General features: G+C 36.0%; 2 protein-coding genes across 3 annotated transcripts in view; one reads left to right on the top strand and one right to left on the bottom strand.

Annotated features, from left to right (window-relative positions):
• Positions 1-18,201, bottom strand: part of FBXL13 (F-box and leucine rich repeat protein 13) — a 59,703-nt gene that overhangs the window by 18,319 nt on the left and 23,183 nt on the right. The window contains 7 exon segments of the mRNA XM_027896514.1: positions 4,889-4,955; positions 7,001-7,119; positions 7,121-7,142; positions 7,260-7,341; positions 7,344-7,404; positions 8,047-8,138; positions 15,087-15,208. Coding sequence (XP_027752315.1) covers positions 4,889-4,955; positions 7,001-7,119; positions 7,121-7,142; positions 7,260-7,341; positions 7,344-7,404; positions 8,047-8,138; positions 15,087-15,208 — 565 coding nt within the window.
• The window catches only part of LRRC17 (leucine rich repeat containing 17), a 15,513-nt gene continuing 11,391 nt past the window's right edge, over positions 14,080-18,201 (top strand). The window contains exons 1-2 of one of the 2 annotated variants that reach the window (XM_027896509.1): positions 14,080-14,147; positions 15,067-15,153. The gene's annotated coding sequence lies outside the window, so the exon portion shown is untranslated. Of the gene's footprint in view, positions 14,148-14,862; positions 15,154-18,201 lie in introns of those variants that run through there. The other variant, XM_027896508.1, reaches the window with a different exon arrangement.

Here is an 18,201-nt window from a genome sequence, read left to right as displayed (position 1 = left end):
CATCATTTATTATTATTTTACCATGGTTTCTGCAGATGGGAAAATGACTATTGGCTGCACCAGTTGGTGAGGGTCCTCACTTGCTATAAAGAAAAGTCACCTGAGGCTATGACATACCAAAGAAGAGCTCTTCATTATTTACATTCACAAGCTGCAAGACTCTGCCTTTCTACTGCAGACTGCAATGAATGTACCATCTCTCACTAACAATAACCATGTGCTACTATTTTCAACTTCTTCTGACATTTCTGTTCACATATCTCTTTGTAATCTTCAGGGTCAGCATCTGTGATGTATCTTTGTGTTCCAGAGATATACAGATGTTACTTCCTGTTCATACTCCAAACCAAGCAGATTGACCCCGAAGTGACTCCAATATTGGAAGACAGCTCTTGGGAGGTATCTCCCACCTTCTGTTTCTGAGCCATTTAGTACTAAATGACTCGGTTCATCCTCTAAAATGCTCAGATTTCTGCACAGATTAGCCACAGCCAGGCATCAATTTCATGGATCCAACACTAGAAGAGAAGAATGTAATTCCTGCCATGCAGATTCATTTTGCCATTAACAATACAAATGTGGCAGAACAAAGTTCAGTTTCATGTAGTAAAATCCTCCAGGAAAATGGGTAAGTTCTCACACAAATGTATACACTAACTAGACTGTTTCCAATACCTGAGCTAATGTAAAGGTGGGTCAGATCTGTTTACAGGAACTGTAGACACAAGTTTCCATTGCAGTGCAGAAATCCCCCTGTATAACTTTGTGTACAACAAATGCCATGAAATTTAATTTCTGTACTCAGTACCACTTGCTCTTAGACCAGATCACAACTTACAAACTATGATTGCCAATGTTTCTTGAGGCTAAGTCCAGACTATAGGGCTTCCATTGTAACAAAATGTCCTGTAAAAATATTGAGTCTGATTTTCAACATTGCTCAGTACTTTTAATTCCATCTGATTTGCTTTGGGACTCAAGGTGTTAGCACATCTGGCATCGATTGCAATGCCAGATGCAATCTCTTTGTTCTTAATTCCTATTTTTATGCAGAATTAAGTTGGTAAGTCTCCAAATTTAAATCTCTCTTCTCTATTCTCCCAAGTGACCTGGAGTGATAACAGCTGGATTTGGAGCTCATTTTAATATATTTTAACATTTCCTTTTCACTGCCTTGGGAATGTGTGTGATTTGTCCCATCCTTTCCTTTGGAAATCAAATGCAACTCCCTCATCTGCAGTCCATGGCTCGTCATATCTATTAGACCTGATAACAATTTTTCATTAACCTTTACAAGGCTCTCCTACTGGCCTAATTTTCTAACAGACCAAAAAGTGGAGCCAGCCTATCAATTCAAGTCACTGCAGATTCAGAATCCCGCTAAGAGTAAAAAGAAAGAGGTAATTGTGGAATGCCAAAACACCACTTTTGGTTGTATGGGGGTTTTTTTCACCCTTTTTAGAAACTTATTAAAATATTAGTAAATACTGATGTTTCAGCCTGGCCTTCAGGACCAGTCAGGATCTGAAGATCATTAAGTACAAACACGTAAGAAAAGAAAATTGAGCTGAATGTTTATACATCCATATAATCTCTACTCAGGAATGCCCAGATTACAAAATATCCTCAAGTTTGAACTGTAACTACACACAGCACACAATTCAGCCTCACAAGAGACAATAGGGCCTAAGATTATCATGAGAGATAATTTCCTGCGCAACCGTCCTTCCTGAAGAGAGTGCAGAAACAAAGAATATTTCTCTCTATGCTTTGTATGTCCTTTTTATCCCCGATTTCAGAGGCGTACCAGGGTTCTTCCCATTTTTAAAGTGTATTACCTATTTTTTATGTTCCAGTCTATTTTTTTTTTCTGTCATTATTACACTGCATATAATTCATCACTGATATTAAGCTTCCTTGAGTCTATGTCAGGGCATTTGTTGCTGGATGTTCTATGTAAGTCAGCATCTTTTATTATACCATGCTGTGCTTTTCTGTCTAAGTCCTGCTTGACTGAAGACATTTCCTTCAAGTGTCCTGACACTTTTACACTTTGTTAATGTCCCAGGAATAGTGGTGGTCCAGGCCATGTGCATTAGCAGCTTGTGTCACAGCTGAGCACTTTCAGACTCTCACACTTGGAGCAAAGCTGCCAAGGCCATCTCATGTAGACATCAGAAAAAGTTCAAGACATTTTTTTAAAAAATACGGAGAGTATGAGAATAAAACTGGTCACTAAAACTGCTTCTCTAACTCATGGAAGCATTTCCACTGAGTCTGCTTTTATAAGATAGATTTTGGTTCTAAATGCTGATGTTTTAATCTCTGTAAAAGAAGCTTAAAAATCTTACATATACTGTAAATACCTTTAAAATGATCTCTAAAATTACGTGTGATATTATCTATGCATTCATGAACACATTCATCGTACTCACAATTTAAAACATTACAATCCCTATTCCAGGGATTTTAGAGGAGCAAAATGTGAGGGAAAACAATGAGGGATAGGAGGCTAGCTAGAAAAAAAAAAAAAAAAGGTGGTTTCTTTGCTCTGTCATTGTGTTGTTGCTTTTTTTCAAAAGAAATGTTGTCATTAAGTTGCAAATATTTTCATTTCTTAGATTCTTTTAATTTCTTTTTAGCTTTAGGAAACTGAGTTCTGGTACTTCAGGAATGACAAAACCAGAACAAATGTTCTTCCCACTATTGAAAAAAAGTTATTGAGACTTAAAAAATCTTTGTTGTTTAAAAAAAAAAAAAATTGTATAAAGAAGGAAGTATTACCAGAAATGTAAAGGGATAAATGCTAAAATAATTAAGTTAAAAAAAAATTAAAATGTAGTTGTGTGGGGTTTTTAATTTAATGCTACATATTTTTGAGACTACAAGCAATATAGCCAAAGCCCGAGTCAGAAAAGTACAGAAACTTCTTCATTATGCTGCCAGTTTCTCATATGCATGAAGTTCACATCCTTTTCCTTGGATGGTATTTGGTTTTGCTAATGAATGGTCTTATTTAGCAAGATATTTAAGCACACATGCAACCTACACATGAGATGAATTACTTCCCTTATTCTAGCTCATTTTCAGAAGTTTCCCCAGGCATGTTCTCTTGCTGTGAAATGCACAACTTTCTATGCAATATCAGAATCTGAACATACGCAATGATTGTTTTTATTTAATTTCCAGTTTTCAATTGAGGAGTAGACTCAGGATAAGGATAATAAACTTCTCCAAACCTGAAAGAGACTTTTAATGTATTTTTCATTAGTGCTATACTTTTTAATTACTGTTTGTCTATAAGGTACTGGGTTTGTTTGGTTTGGGTTTGTTTTTTTTAATTAACAATTTCTTGTCAGGGACAAATCTAAGAATCAATACAACCAAATGCAACAAGTTCTCTGATTGAAAGACAGATCACAAAAGAACATTAGGTTTAAGAGTAGCCACAGAAGAGGAAGGCACCAACAGCAGGGGAAAAAACTTCCATTTTGGTTAAGTCAGTCGTACGTGAGACACAAATCTGTAAAAAATATGGCTCTACTGAATCTTTTCTCCCCTATCCTTCCCTCAGGTATCCTTACGGAAATAAATTCTACTCTGCTCTGATGAGCGGAAAGATTCTGCTGTCATTTGAAAAACCAGAAAGGAAAATTATCTTGTGTAGCACAAATCTAAGCTGCACATTCTACATTTTACACACCAAACAGCAAGACAGCAAAAGCAAGAGAGATCTGCTGCACAGCCTGCAGGGAAGCACATAAGCCTTGCACGTTTCTTCTATCAGCGCAGCGTGCGGGTGTTGATTCCTGCACATAAAACATTGTGCCCTCAGTTGCTTTTTAAAGCAGTACTTACTAAGTCTAAATTGAAAGAGATCTTAGTATGACTTCCTCTGTAAGCTAATAAAATGCATAATATAAGGTCAAAGCATACAAACAGTAGCTTGTTACGATGCAGAGTGCAAGATTTCTTTTTATCAATTAATGTTTTAAGACTAGAAAACGTATCTAATGTCCATGCATGAATATTACATACTTCGATACAACAAACAGCAAAAATCTAAACAGTTTTTTTGCTGTTGTCAGCACTCAGATAGAAATGACAAAAATTAAAAATGGTCGATTTTTGGGTTAATTTTATCTCTCTTGTGGGAGAGAGAAAACTGAAAGCTTTAGCAATGCAGTGTAAGCAAAAGAGCTTGGCTTGTTGCCGAGGTCACGGGTTGTGCTATGTGAAAAGTGGAGTAAGAAGCAACACAGCATTTTAAAAGACTAGCTGTGGCAGGCAAGGAGAAAGAAAACATTTATACTGAAGCATTGTGGGACTACAATTCAAGGCAGCATAAATTTCATTCAGATATAATTTTATGATACTTAAAATGAACACATTAAGTGAAGTCTTCTTGGATTTCCCAACCCTCTTTATTTAGTTTAATTTTTTTTCATATTTTCAGACCTCCATAAAAGATACAGGCATTTTAATTTTTTTTTTTCACATTTTGATTACTTTTGCACAAACTCATGTGTTAGAGCCAAATAATGAGGTTTTTGGTCAGAATTTTTTTGGATAGTGACTGAGTGAAGAGTCTCTAGGGCAAATTTTCTTCATAAGGATTCTCTTCGATTTCTGTGTTCAGAGTTTGAGAGAGTTTGTCCCAAATCAAAAGAAGCAGCAGAACTGGCTCTGAACCCTGAGCACAAGGCAGGACCTACCAAGCACTTCTAATGTAGAGTTCTGCAATGTTTAACCCGGCTCCCCCGCAGTTGCTTTCCAGTTTTAGCAACTTGACACATTGAAAACATCTGATTAATAATTCTTTCACTAACAATTGTTTTCTAGAGCACAGTGGAGAGGCACAGTGTGCCTCTACTGGAGCTAAGCTCACGCTCAGCTTTCTTAGCTTAGCTCCTGAAGAATCTTGTACCAGTGGCCTTACCCATCCATCACTGACCCTAAGAGAGAAAGGTAGGCAATATTTATAATCTGTGCATTTCCTACTCCATACAAGTCAATACATGGTTTGCATTCAGCAGTCAGCATTGTAGGTAAACAAAAACTAATAATGGTATTTTTTAAATAGTCCCAAAAAGAGTCAGAATTATGCTGCTCTTTGGAAGGGCTGAAAACCTGAACTTTCTGGAAAAGAAAGTGTTGGAAATTATGAGAACTTCTGTTAGTTCCAGCACTCAGGTATGACAGCCCCTCTTGAAAAACACATCTAGAAAGTATCAGAACCTGTTTAAACATCTCCAAATAATGTTTGTAAGTTGTTGGTGGTTTTTTTTTTAATTTAAGGAACTGAAATAATTTTAAGTGAAAATTGTCTTCTAGCACAGAAGCAAAAGTCATCAGTAGCACATGTATGTAGTGGTTGTTCTGTACTGCGTAGAGAGTTAACCTGAACTCTTCCTATGAGTGTTTCACTGAACCAATTGCACATCTCCCACACAAATAACTTATACAAAAGGTTATAAAAATTAAGGAGATAGAAATTCTTTCAGCTAAGCTGAGAGGTCTGGAGAGCTGAGTGTAATTTTGGTGTTTCAATACAGTTCATATCTCTGGTATGTTTAACATTACTGTACACATAACTTTTCAATGCTTTCCCAGTATTTCTTTGTGTTCCCTGATGAATAAAAAATTAATCCCAGAATTATGTAGGACAGGATCATATTTTGGCTTGTACAGTTTGTTGCAGCACAAAGAATCACTGCAAATCCCAAAGTCCCAGCACTACTAATAAACTGATAACCTGAACAGAGCCTCATTGTGTGACCACAAGCTACAGAAGAAGCTAGAATTCATAAAGTGTTCATCACTCTGCAACAATTCAACCACTGTGGTAGTTTTGGTGTTTTGTTTTTCATTCAAGATGACAGATAACTTTAAGAAATGCAACTTCAGAATAACCAACTCACATGAAGTCTATAAGGATGGCAGGTCCTGGCAATGCAGTCAACTGAATTAAAAAAAATTAAAAATTACGTATTCTGTAACCAGAGGTGAGTGATAAAGCAGCTTTGGTGGGTACCTGGACCACAGGGTCAACCCACCACTCAAGATTAGATGTGTTAAAATCTATAACTTTGTTAATGCTGAAACTTTTGAAAGTGTCTGCAAAAGCAATAAAATGAGTGCAGAGTCCTACAACAGCTTTACAACTGCTTAAAAGCTTTTGTTCGGGTAATTCAGCAACTCTTTAGCACTAGAGGCAGTAGACACGTGCAGACACACTCACAGTCCTCAGTCTGGCTGACAGATTGGAAACTCAGCCTTCTAAATGTTAACCCAGAGTATGCAGGCAGCTGTCCCACCTGCCCAGCTGATCAACAAGATACCTCGGTGTTACTGCAGCACTTCTCAGCCCTTCTACTGGCAATATTATCAGATTTTTATACAGTATCAACAGGCACAAAAAGTGCTTTAGTTACATGTTAAAGATGAATCCCTAAAACTTCTTTCATTTGTCTACTGATACATGACACATCTGAAGTGGAAAACAAGCCTTCATATAAAATACATCCTTCCCCTATACCAAAAATAACAATGTTTTCTTTGTAATTGAAAAAAAAAAAAAAAGGCAGTTTTATTTATATCTTAGCATTAGAAAGTTATAAAGTATTATTTCAATGTTCACAAAATTAAATATTGTCCAAGTTTCAATATAATTTTTACACTGGAATTGTCTTTGGTTATCATATTGATCTTCTTCATAAGCCACATTCCAGCACTGAAATATGCCATGGCTGTGAAATGACACTAAATCTACAGTTAGTTTTTTTGCTTGAATTGCAATAATAAATGGATTTCTGAAAACATGATATAGGACCAAAAAACTATTTGCGTAAAATATTTTTTAAAATATTCAGAGGCATATATTAACATGCTAAGAATTTAGTTTTAAAACTGAAAGATGTGTTAACAGGATTTATTATGAGTATAATTAACTACTACAATCCCTTTGCAATGGTTGCAGAAATCCAGTGTGATCTAGCACCTTATACAGTCTGCCACATTCAGTACAAGAATGTGCTTCAGTGGTGAAATCATCCTAAGACCAGCATCTGTGATTTTCTGGCATCAGACAGACATATGAATGCGCCTGATATATGGGGCTGCAGTTACTCATCAACTCGAAACTGAAATATTAAAGATGTAAGTTACACATCTGACATACATTAAGGGCCTCATCCAAATACCCAGTGAAATGAGCTGAAAGATTTATTTCAAATTATCTGAATGAATTTTAAAAATACATCATCCTAAGAATTTTTTGAATTAATATACCTTCACTGCTGACCTGGACAAGTTTACATTCAGCAAGGGCTTTAAAAGTTCAGTAACTTTTGGAGAGTCAAGGAAGAAAATAGACCTTATCTGTTGGCATTTTGCAAGCAGAGCCTTTGAACAGAGAAGGTGACATAAAACATTAAGATCCCTATGCTGTCACATAAAAAAAAAGATCAGCAAATATTCTGCATATAATATCAAAATGTTACAATTTCAAACAAAAGTTATAAACTATTTAAAGAGTATTCAACTGTATTCAAATGTATTCAACTTGTATACAGTGAGCAGTATATAAACTACTGAAATCCTCCATATAATTATTATGTTTTGGAACACAAGGAAAAGAAGTAAGCACCTGGAGACTTGAAGTATGGCAGACACGTGAGACAGTGGTGTAGTTAACGATCACTTTTGCAGAAGCCTGGAAATTCTTTTTTCATGGGCAAAATCGGTAGCAGAATGCTGTTCCTCTGCTTTATTACTAAAAAAAGTGAAAAGCTCTCATTTACAAACTGGAACACCATAATTCAGCCATACTAATGCAAAAAAAAAAAGACAAGACAACTGAAATTTTCTGTAAATGACTGCAAGTGAGCAAGATTTATAAACATAATAAGCTAATAGTTGTAAAAAAAACATTTTGGAGAGAACTTTACGTCTTCAAACTGCATAACTTTCTTTAAAGTCATTTCAGAGGATAACCTAGTTCCAACAACAGAAAGTTTCTCAAAAAGTATAGATTTATTTTCTGACTTGAATACATCTGTCTGTAAGAGCTGATATTTCGCTGATTAGCAAATCTTGAATCCTATTGCAGCCACTGGCAATACTTCTGAAGACATCAACTGAAATTTAGACAAGAAACAAAATTATTATGTCTTAGCAAGCCTAACAAAAAGAGTACAGGGGAAGCTTGAGACCTCTTCAGTATTTTAAAACCAATATTTTAAAGCCTGGATGCTTATTAAAATAAGAAGTGCATTAATCTTGCCAAAAGAAAAACAGACCCATAAGGTATATATATTATCCTGAAATTTGAACAACATAATCGAAAGGATCTGTTCAAGAAGTCTGTCTTTCAATCAAGCAAGAGTAAAGCTCAACAATTTCTGCAGCTGACACCATTTATGGAAGTAGCAATGAATGTCATTGTCACATTATTCTACCTTAGTTTTCGCAGCCTTATGAGGTACTCACTGCTCAAATCCAGTTTGAAGCAAGCTCTGAATATAGTAAAGTATCTTCATTGCTTTTTTTCCAAATCTGTTGTAAAATGTGTATTAAATTCAGAGGGGATACAAGGAAAAATCCTCTGCAATCACAGTAACATCAAACTCATTTACAGAATCCTTCATGTAGGACCACATCACCAACCCTGAATACTCTAACAAAGCAATATTCAGTAAAATTACAAACGGACAGATGGATTTGTCAGTTCAGTTTATTCTCTTTATCACTCCAGGGAGACAATTCCTCAATTGCCTAAATTCAGTAGATGTCAGTTCACTCTTGGGCATACAAAGTATTTCCTTTGACATATATAAATGCTGTGTAAAGTAAGGGACAGTCTCCTTCTAGCTTCATGTTCTACAGACAACTTGGATGTGAACCATTCCTCCCCAGGAAGTTTTCCCCCCTGATATTTGCATGTAGAGATTTCACTGTTTCCCAGGGTTTTAAATTTGTATAATATTACAGCTGATGATTGGACTTGGTGATCTTGGAGTCATTTCTGATATTAACGATTCCATCAGTCAAAACAGTTTTGTGCAGCTCAGACTACAGCCATGCTGCACACCAGGAATTCATTCACAAAACATCCACAGAAAAAAGTGGTCGGTCATATCCCCCTGGGTACCAAATGAGGCCTGTGGAGAGGAGAATCCAAAGCAGGAAACTTGTAATATAAAGTACACTGTGAGGGATTCTTGCTGTGCCCCAGCTCTACAACTTAACAGTGGAAACAAGGGTCAAGCCTGCTTTCCTTCCATCTTGCATTGAGTGAGGATATTTGCACCCTGGGTTTCTGGCTCTTCTTCTTTTTGCAAACCTAAAGTTTGGGTTCTTTTTGCATGTGTTTTTTTTAATGGAGTAACTCCCTTTAAATTATAATCAAGGCAGATTGTCTTTTCTTTTTCTGGCACAATGCCCTATCTTTTAACTTATGCCCAGCTTGGCTTGCTCCTTATTTTCAGGCTGGAGTGGCCTTTTAAACAGATTCTTTGTAAATTGTTTTTTGTAAATTGTAAAATATTTTCATGTCAAATGTCTTCTCTCTCCTTAAAGGACTGTGGCACTCTGCATTTTTTTCCCTTGTGCAGTGGGGGTGTCAGCACTAGCGGGGAAGTGGCTGGAAGTGTTTGTGCAGGTCTCACATCCAGCCAGCCAGAATATGGTGTGGCTCATGACACACGCTGCCGGCACTGTTAGCACTACAAATAATCTGGTGTGTTTTAAGCTCAGGACAAGCGTAGCATAAATGTTTTTCCTACAGTGGATTTGTAACAGCCTGCAAAATGACAGAGTGAAAACCCTACCACCAAAATAAATAGAAGAAATATTTTCCCAGTAATGCACGACAATATAAATCTCATCAGCTACCTGACAGCTGCCTGTGCTCACGGTCAGGTGTGATATGGTGCAGCTGTGAACCTGGATCAGGCTCCTCTAAGAACAGCTGTACCGTAAGAGATGAAGAAGGAAAATCTTGGGAGGCTTCAGGGCTGCAGAATAGGATTATACAGAAAGAACCATCTCGTAACCACAAGCTGGTCAGAGCATGTAGAACCTGTTGGTGCAGTCCAGGCTCTCACAGCACCTCCAACTGAGACATGTCTGTTGGACAAAAGGGCACTGTGACTTTGGGAATGTGGTTGATATGGGCAATACATCAGTGAGGAACTGCAGAGGGTACTGTAGATCCCACTCATCAGCATGGATAGGTTGGATTTGCCCACCACAAATGGGCAAAACAACCACTAACAGTGTATGGCAAAGGCATTATTCTTTTCTACTGGTAGTGATTCCCAGAAGGTAAAATGCTGGTGTGGAAAGATGGGTGCTAGTTCTCTGGATAGAATATAAAATTCAGTTGCCCAATTCTGATTTTGTACTCACTAGTGGCATATGTAATGTAGGGCAATATACTTCTATCTTGTTTCCTCAGCCCAAATCCTCCAGTATGTATGAAAGGGATTATCTTAACTGCGAATATCACACAAGCAGCTGCCCGAGGGAGGCACTGGGAAATTACTCTCTGCTGCTCAGGAAGCACCAATTGCTTTAACATGGCATCACCAATTTCATCCAAGCAAGAGTTTACCTAGTCCTGCAACAAGCCTCTTCCTCACTGGCTCTCAAGCACCACAACAGAATAATTATGAATCCTGGGATCTCTGTACAGCAGAGAGCAACAAAGATCCCAAGACAGGTCAGACCTGACAAAGTCTGAATCACCTCTGGAGACCTCTCTCTCTCTCTAATGGTTACAGAGATAAATAAAGTTAATTTTCTAGGCACTACTTTAGATTAGAGGCCTAAAATGAAGTGAAATTCCCATTCTCAAAAGGACAGATAACAGGTAGCAGGTAATCAGATCATAACAACCCTGAGGAACAGAAGTAGCATGTCTGTTTCTGGAATTCAGTAAGGATTGCATAATGTTAACTGCAGTCTAAAGCACTTTTAATCTCTGTCTGGAAAAACACTGTTTGCTTAACATAGCCATTTGATACCACAAATAGCAGAATCTGGTGTTTTCCTCCATGAAAGCCAAACCAAATTATACTGAAGCAGTTAATAATACCCTTCACAGATTGTTTAAACTTTTTTTTTCACTGGAACTGTTTTTTAACTTAATATGGATCTCAGGCATCAGGCTGAGAAAGTTCCACTGTGAAGCACGCATTCAGATAAGATTAAATAAAATTAGTTAACATTTAGATGTTTTTGCAATATCATATGTATTTCTCTTATTTTCCTTTATTCCTAGAACAATAAAATCTTACCCTAAATTTCTTCTCTAAAGCCCCTATGGATTACATATGAATCTTCAGGTACTCTTGAAGATAAGGTATAGAAATACGAAATTTTGTGCACATTTTAGTAAAACAATTGCTTTCTCAACTCACCTGGAATTACCATGTTTAATAGATTGCCTCAAGAGTGAAGAGTTTGGCCTGAGAATCAGTGATAGGATACATATGGAGTTTAATACTGAATTCTTTGCCCCAGATGAGTAAAAACCTACTTAAACCTTCTTCAAACTAATTGTGAGGAAGAATGTTTTGAAGGTTATTGAGTCTTAGCTCCTACGAAATTCTGCAAAACAGACTTTTCCTGCACGACTGCAATATTCTTCTAAAAATGATTTACTATTCCTGCATGTACAGATCAGAAGTCAATGCAATGATAAATTATAAATATAAATAAAATAAAGTAAACAAGTAAAATGTAAGTCTGTATCTGCAGGAGTTTTCAGGCTAATATATAAATGACTAACTTGAGTTTTTTCTAAATTGTATGCTAGGATACTGTGATCTGAAATGAAAGTACATCAAAACAAACATGGAGCAAACCACAGCTAAAGATCTGTCCCCATAGATTTAGAAAACAAATGTACTGAAATGATGAAATGCTTATAAGAATCTCAAAGTTCATGTATTTTAGTCTTTTTACAGTTTCTTAATCCCAAAGATTAGGTCTATGCAGATTTTTTTATTCAGGTTTTGGCTTCTTTGCTACACATCTACTACTTTAAAATGCCATCTTTCTCCCCAGAACTGACTGTATTTGTGAATCCACCCTGCAAGGCAGAATGCTGTCTGCAGTACAGAAGGGATTTTGAAGAAACACTGTTCTATGATTCCAGTATTGGCAATGCACTCTGAGTGTAGAAACTCCAAAATCAATGTTCAGGATCGAGGAACTACTGCCTGGGGAACAAGGAACTATCTTTTTTTTTTTTTTTTGGTCCTGTCTTTGTCAAGAATCATAAAATGAATTGTGACATCCCTTCAGATGTTTGGCACATTACATTGATGGCTTGCCTCCATATGTTATTTTTCTTTTAATTTTCCACCGTCCAAAAGAAAAAGCTTATATTAACATACCCCTGAATTAGCATTTTTCTAAAAATAAATAACAGTGCCTGTGTAACTTATAGTATTCTTCAGTTACACAAGTTTATACTCAGGAAATGTAAACAGTCAGTCCTCTTCTTCAATAAATAAAGACCATGGCTCAGACTTGCTCCCCAAGTGATGGCCCCTTTTTGTTGCTCGACATATCCAAAGAAGCCAGAATTTGCCAAAATGAGAATTCTCCCAATGAAGCCAGAGCAGGAGGACTGCAGATGGTGAAAACTGGTGAAGCCTGCACATCTGCCAATAGCTTTCCTGACACCCCCACTAACACTGCAGGATGTCAAGAAATGAAAGGGTCAAATTTATGTTTCCCAGTGGCTTGTGCTCTCTTATCCAGCTGTTGTAAAGCACAGCAAGTGACAGGCTGTTCTAACAAATTTTGGGCCAGAATAGTTTCAGTCAGAAAATCAGCCATAAATGGTGTCACCAAAAAAAAAAAAAAAAAAAAAAAAAAAAAAAAAAAAAAAAAAAAAAAAAAAAAAAAAAAAAAAAAAAAAAAAAAATCAATTTCTTTGAACACCTCCATGATGTTTCTAACTTAACTGGAAATAACTCTTATCAAACTATCAAACTGTTCTAGTTGTATCAGCCCCATCTAATATGCTGGTAAATGACATGTGATTGATTTATACCCCCATGTCTTTTCAGTTTTGTGTCTAACAGCAGAAAATTTTCCTCCTGTGCTGTTCAGCTTCAGAAGCAGGACAAAGAAATCTATGTAATGCTCTGAGAATGTCAGGGGTGTAACAGGGTACCCTTTGAGCAGGACACAAGAAAATCTCTGTATTTTTATAAAAATATGTTGAAATTCATTAATGAAATATTTATCCCTGTGTCATAAGGACACAATCTTGATTACTGTGTTTTATGCAAAAATCCCCATACGTACAATTCACCCAGTATTATTGCCATGAATTAATAGAACAGTCAAAGGAAAGACTTCCCTGTTTCATGACAATGGACTAGAAAATGTCGGCTTAATTCCCAGCTTTCTGCCTAACTATTTTTTAACAAGCTATTGAAATTTGTAAAAATTATGTAAAATCACCCATTTTACAGACTTTCTAAAGGGCTTTCTAAATAGATGTTCAAATCCCTCAGTAATAATGGTAATAGAAGAACTCAAATAAAAAGAACTCTAATACTAAAATAAAAGAAAAAAGCAAGAATAATGAAAAAACAGGGAAAATACATGTTCTATAGAATATGTATTCTATAGAACATATTTAGCATAATTTAAATGTTTATACTATAGCTTCCCTACATTTTTCTGACTAAATCTGAAATATTAGCCTTTCAGAAGTTCCCTTTGGTTTAGTTCATCCAGTGAGAAGGAAAAAAACTATCTTATTAAAATGCTTTCTGTAACTGTGATGCAATTTGATGCTCTTTTTGGTTTTAACTGTTTACTTAAGCACTTGGTTATAACCATTAAGCACTGTTCCAGAATCATGGGGAAACCCAAAATGGAGGAAGCTGTGGAATTCCTTTCAGAGCTCTCAAATACGCTGGCAAGCAAACCCACTTTCCTCTGGAAGGGAAGGACTGTGGTTTTCCCTGTTTGATGATGATCCCTTTTCTCTGAGCACTATTAGATCATGCTTGCTAGAGGCAGATCCCTACAGCTCATGATGACACCTCTGAACAAGAGCGAATGATGCTTTCGGAAAACAGAACCAATTACTGGCATTTTGAAAATGTAACTCCGAGGTAGGTAGTTCTTAACTTTCCTCTACCCTCAGCCCTCATTTCAAATTTCACACTGTCACTGCAGAACAGTCTCAGCATGATTGTTATGAACAAGAAACAGATACTCAGTAACGATCAATTAGAACATGACTGTTGCCCCATCTGCCTTCATTCTTGGTTCTGAAAAGGTTTTATTAGATGCAAAGTTAAACCATTATGTTATTCAGACTCCACCTCTTTATCATTTCACATGTATTTTGTAATATGGAGAATCTTCTCAGTGTATAGAGAAATGTATGTGGAGTCTTTACTGTCCTACAGTCTGGCATTTCATATTGCTTTTGGAATATGTTTCAAGATACAGTATACATCTGAAAGTTTCTAAAATAGTACCACATTCCAAAATCTTGGTTTTCTTTAGTAGTTTAGTAGGATACTAAAATAATCCAAAATATTAGCTATTTTTTGATTGCAGTTATAAACACTACATCTATTTATATGTTAAAGCAATATAGATGAGTAAGAAAAATTTACTTTTTAATGAAATTCCTTCTTAGGAAATCAATTGTAAATTTTTCCTTTTTTTTTCCCAGCACAGAGTGGCTTTTATTTTTTTTTTTTTTTTTTTGATATCTTAGTACAAACTGCAGTTCCAAAGCTCCACATTTTAAACCCCAACTAATCACGACAGAGAATTAGTCTATTTATGGCTACAGAAAGCAAGCCTTGTTCTCATTATGCAGTAAGTACTAGCTGTTTATAGATTTGACAGTTTGCTGGAAGGGATCCAAACCTATAGTGCTATTATTCCTGAGTAAAACTTAAACAGCTGTAGTCATGTAATTCAAAACCCTGGAAGGCTGCTGCAGTGCTCCTTCAGCTCCAGTATACCATGAAGGCAGGATGCAGCCAGTCATATAAAGGATCCTTTGCTTCTCAGAATGGAAGAAAGACGTGAACTACAAACCTGAATGCAACCTGAAATTTCCAAACAGATGAGCTTGTGACAGCTTCTTCCAGAGTCCAGGTATGTGAATTTTCTGCAGTGAGCTAAACTCAGATGCTGTAAACTGGGGAAGCTGCTTTGAAAACAAAACAAACAAACAAACAAACAAAAAATCACAAAAAAACAACAGAGAGCAAATTATTACAAGGGCATGTTGCAGAATCAAAAGAACATAAAATACCATAGTTAAAGTATTCTGAAAATTGCTGTAAGGAAAATATGTTCAATATGAAATTATCTTCTTGCTGAAGTTTGAAAGTCCCTTCTGCTGCACTTTTTTCTCTGCTCCTTGTATTGCAAATTACTGGGGATTGCACTATCATACAAGATATTTCACCATATGAAACCAGTATAATTTTAAAGTTATCTCAAATAACTGCTAAAGCATACTTTTTTAATCAATTGGAACTTTTTTGTGCATACTTTGGAAGTATGACTTTTCAGTGTAAGTGTGATGTACTTTCTTTGCCATTAATTTTACAAGCAGTGCCTGCTGGAAATGAAAACCAGATCTCTATCAAAGAACGTTAAAAGCTTAAATGTGCAGTTAAAGCTTCTCAAGTAATATAACTTAGTAGACTACTATTAAAAGAATATGAAAATTTGAAAGAGTTACAAAAGGCAATTATCCTAAGGTTAGTCATGCAATTTTAGGTTTTGATCAGTTCTTTTGGAAAACATTTCTTTATGCTAAACATTAGTTAAGAGAGAGCAAACTGTGTAAGTGGAAAATGTTAATCAACAGCACTCTGTAAAAGCAAGAATCTATACTCTGAATTTATTTAAGTTTCCATCTGCAGCTTTGGTTTCTATCATACTGAAAACTATTCATTTTACTGAACTACATTTCTAACTGGAATAAATAACAATTGCCACAAGCACCACAAATGAAAGCATGCAGAAAATCAAAACCCAGAATTAGGACCTTCTGCTCTGGTAGACATTTAGTTGTAGGGATACAGTCCTGCAGTTCTGCAAGTCAGCCAAAGTAGGCATTTTGAAGAAAGATGGGAACACCCACTGAGGAGCTGACTGCTTAAGGAGTGGCAATACTGACTTTTGGAGCTGACTTCATACTTTCAATATAGAATGGGAAAACATGCTAACTTGAACTGAACACAAAGAGATAGGAAGTAAAAAAGAATGCTGTCATAAAAGAATAATACAAAAATATTAAGAAATTAAGTATAAGGTTACATTTACTGAAAAAACCAACAAGATGGACAATGTGCATTAGAACTAGATATTAGAAAATAAGGGCATGTGTTATTTCTGGTGGGTTTTTTTGTTTGTTTGTTTGTTTGTTTGTTTTAAAAATGGAAATATTAGTTCATACTAAGAACAGAAATAAAAGTATACTTCTTGGTAGTAGCTTAAGCCTCTTTGCATTTTAAGGTCATATCCCACAGAAATAAGTGGCAAAATTCAAACTTGGAGAAGCATACTTCAGACATATCTGATAAAACAGATAATTAGAAGACTGAGTTTTATACTCTGGTAGTTCTAAGTTTTTTTAAAGTATGTGCTGCTACAACATTGCACAACTTAAGACACAGGTAAGCTTTTCTTACTGCATATTGAAGGTGGTGATCAAAACCTTACAATACTTTTGAAGGGATGTTAATTTTCTGTATAGGTCATATTACCAAATTTTTATGACCTGGGAATTTTAACACATTCCTCCATTTGCCATTTTATAACTTAAGCTTGAGCACACAGACTACTGAAAATCCTTGCTTTGTGTTAGAACTAAACTAACAGGAGTTATGTCATACTAGTTCTTCAATTAATTTTGACATTTGCAACCAAAACTGCAAAAACAAACAAGATCATTGTTTTAAAGCAATCTGGCAAAATCGCCTTCTGACATTTATTCCTGATGGACAGTATTCATGTCTACCAAATGCAGCAGAACTTTTCAGAGGGAAATTGTAGCTGATTATTTGTGTTGTGAAATATGGAGGTTAAAACGCTTCTATGGAATAGTATAAGAACATAAAAAATGACTCTTACACTTCACTAGCTCCTGGTTCCAATAAAGGATGTCTGACATAGCATAGCAAACTTCACATGCACTATTATGAAATGCAACACTGCCACCTCTAAGCACTCTGTATAAGTTACAATACACACAGGACCTGTGCTGAGCTGATGCTTTTGAGATGATGTAAAATGTTTATGAAATCTGTCTGCTATCAAAATCTTCACTGGACAGCAACTTTTTGTACTTTCTCATAATCTCAGAAACAATGAGCTTTGCTTTTTGTCCAAAAATTGTCAATACCAACAGTGGAATCTTATGGTTTTAAGTCAGAAGCATCATGTGTGACTGGAAAAGTTTCTTATTAACAAGGTACAAACTAATTGCAAAAGGTATTTTAACAGTGGATAATTTTTCTTTGGTGCGTGCTATTTAGATATCAAAGAAATGATGTTCCAAACTTCAGCATAAATATATGGAAAGCTAAAAATACCCACCAATATGGAGAAAACAGAGATTATAATAAGAATAATACTAATGAGGAGATGAGTGGTAAGATTGGAGACACGAAATACAAAACTTTGCCAAAACAAATGTTAGTTGTACGAGGATATGGCATTACAGACTAAGAAAAACAAAAGTCAAAATGTATTATGCAAATGCCAAAGAAAAACATGTTTCTGAGCTTTGTGGAGATGCTGTTGAAAGAAAGACATTTGTTTTCCACATAGAAAAGGGTAACAATGTACAGTTATCTTCAAATCTGTATCCATCTTTGTGATGGCTCCTGTCGTGGACCAGCACATCTCTTGTCCTCCATGGCAGCTTTTAATGCAGCAATTCTGCCAGCCAGGCAGACTTCAAGTCTCAAGGGATACATCTAAAAACAGGAATAGCAGACTTTTGTACGATTGTAAATTCTCTGCTTTCAGCTCACTGATCTTCCAAATAAAGTTTGGAATAAATCCTTCTTTTGCAGTTGTCACACAAGGCCTTGGCTCACACGACACACCTACCCACAATCCTCTGTTTCAAAAACAAGTTTTTAAGAACAGATCTAACTTGCAAACCTCTTGAATCATCATGAG

The sequence above is a fragment of the Empidonax traillii genome, unplaced genomic scaffold (genome assembly GCF_003031625.1).
Source record: "Empidonax traillii isolate 1590-97213 ecotype Southwest subspecies unplaced genomic scaffold, ASM303162v1 scaffold501:size454599, whole genome shotgun sequence".
Lineage (NCBI taxonomy): Eukaryota > Metazoa > Chordata > Aves > Passeriformes > Tyrannidae > Empidonax > Empidonax traillii.
The sequence above is the reverse complement of the archived record's forward strand: the minus strand, read 5'-3'. Positions and strand labels throughout refer to the sequence as shown.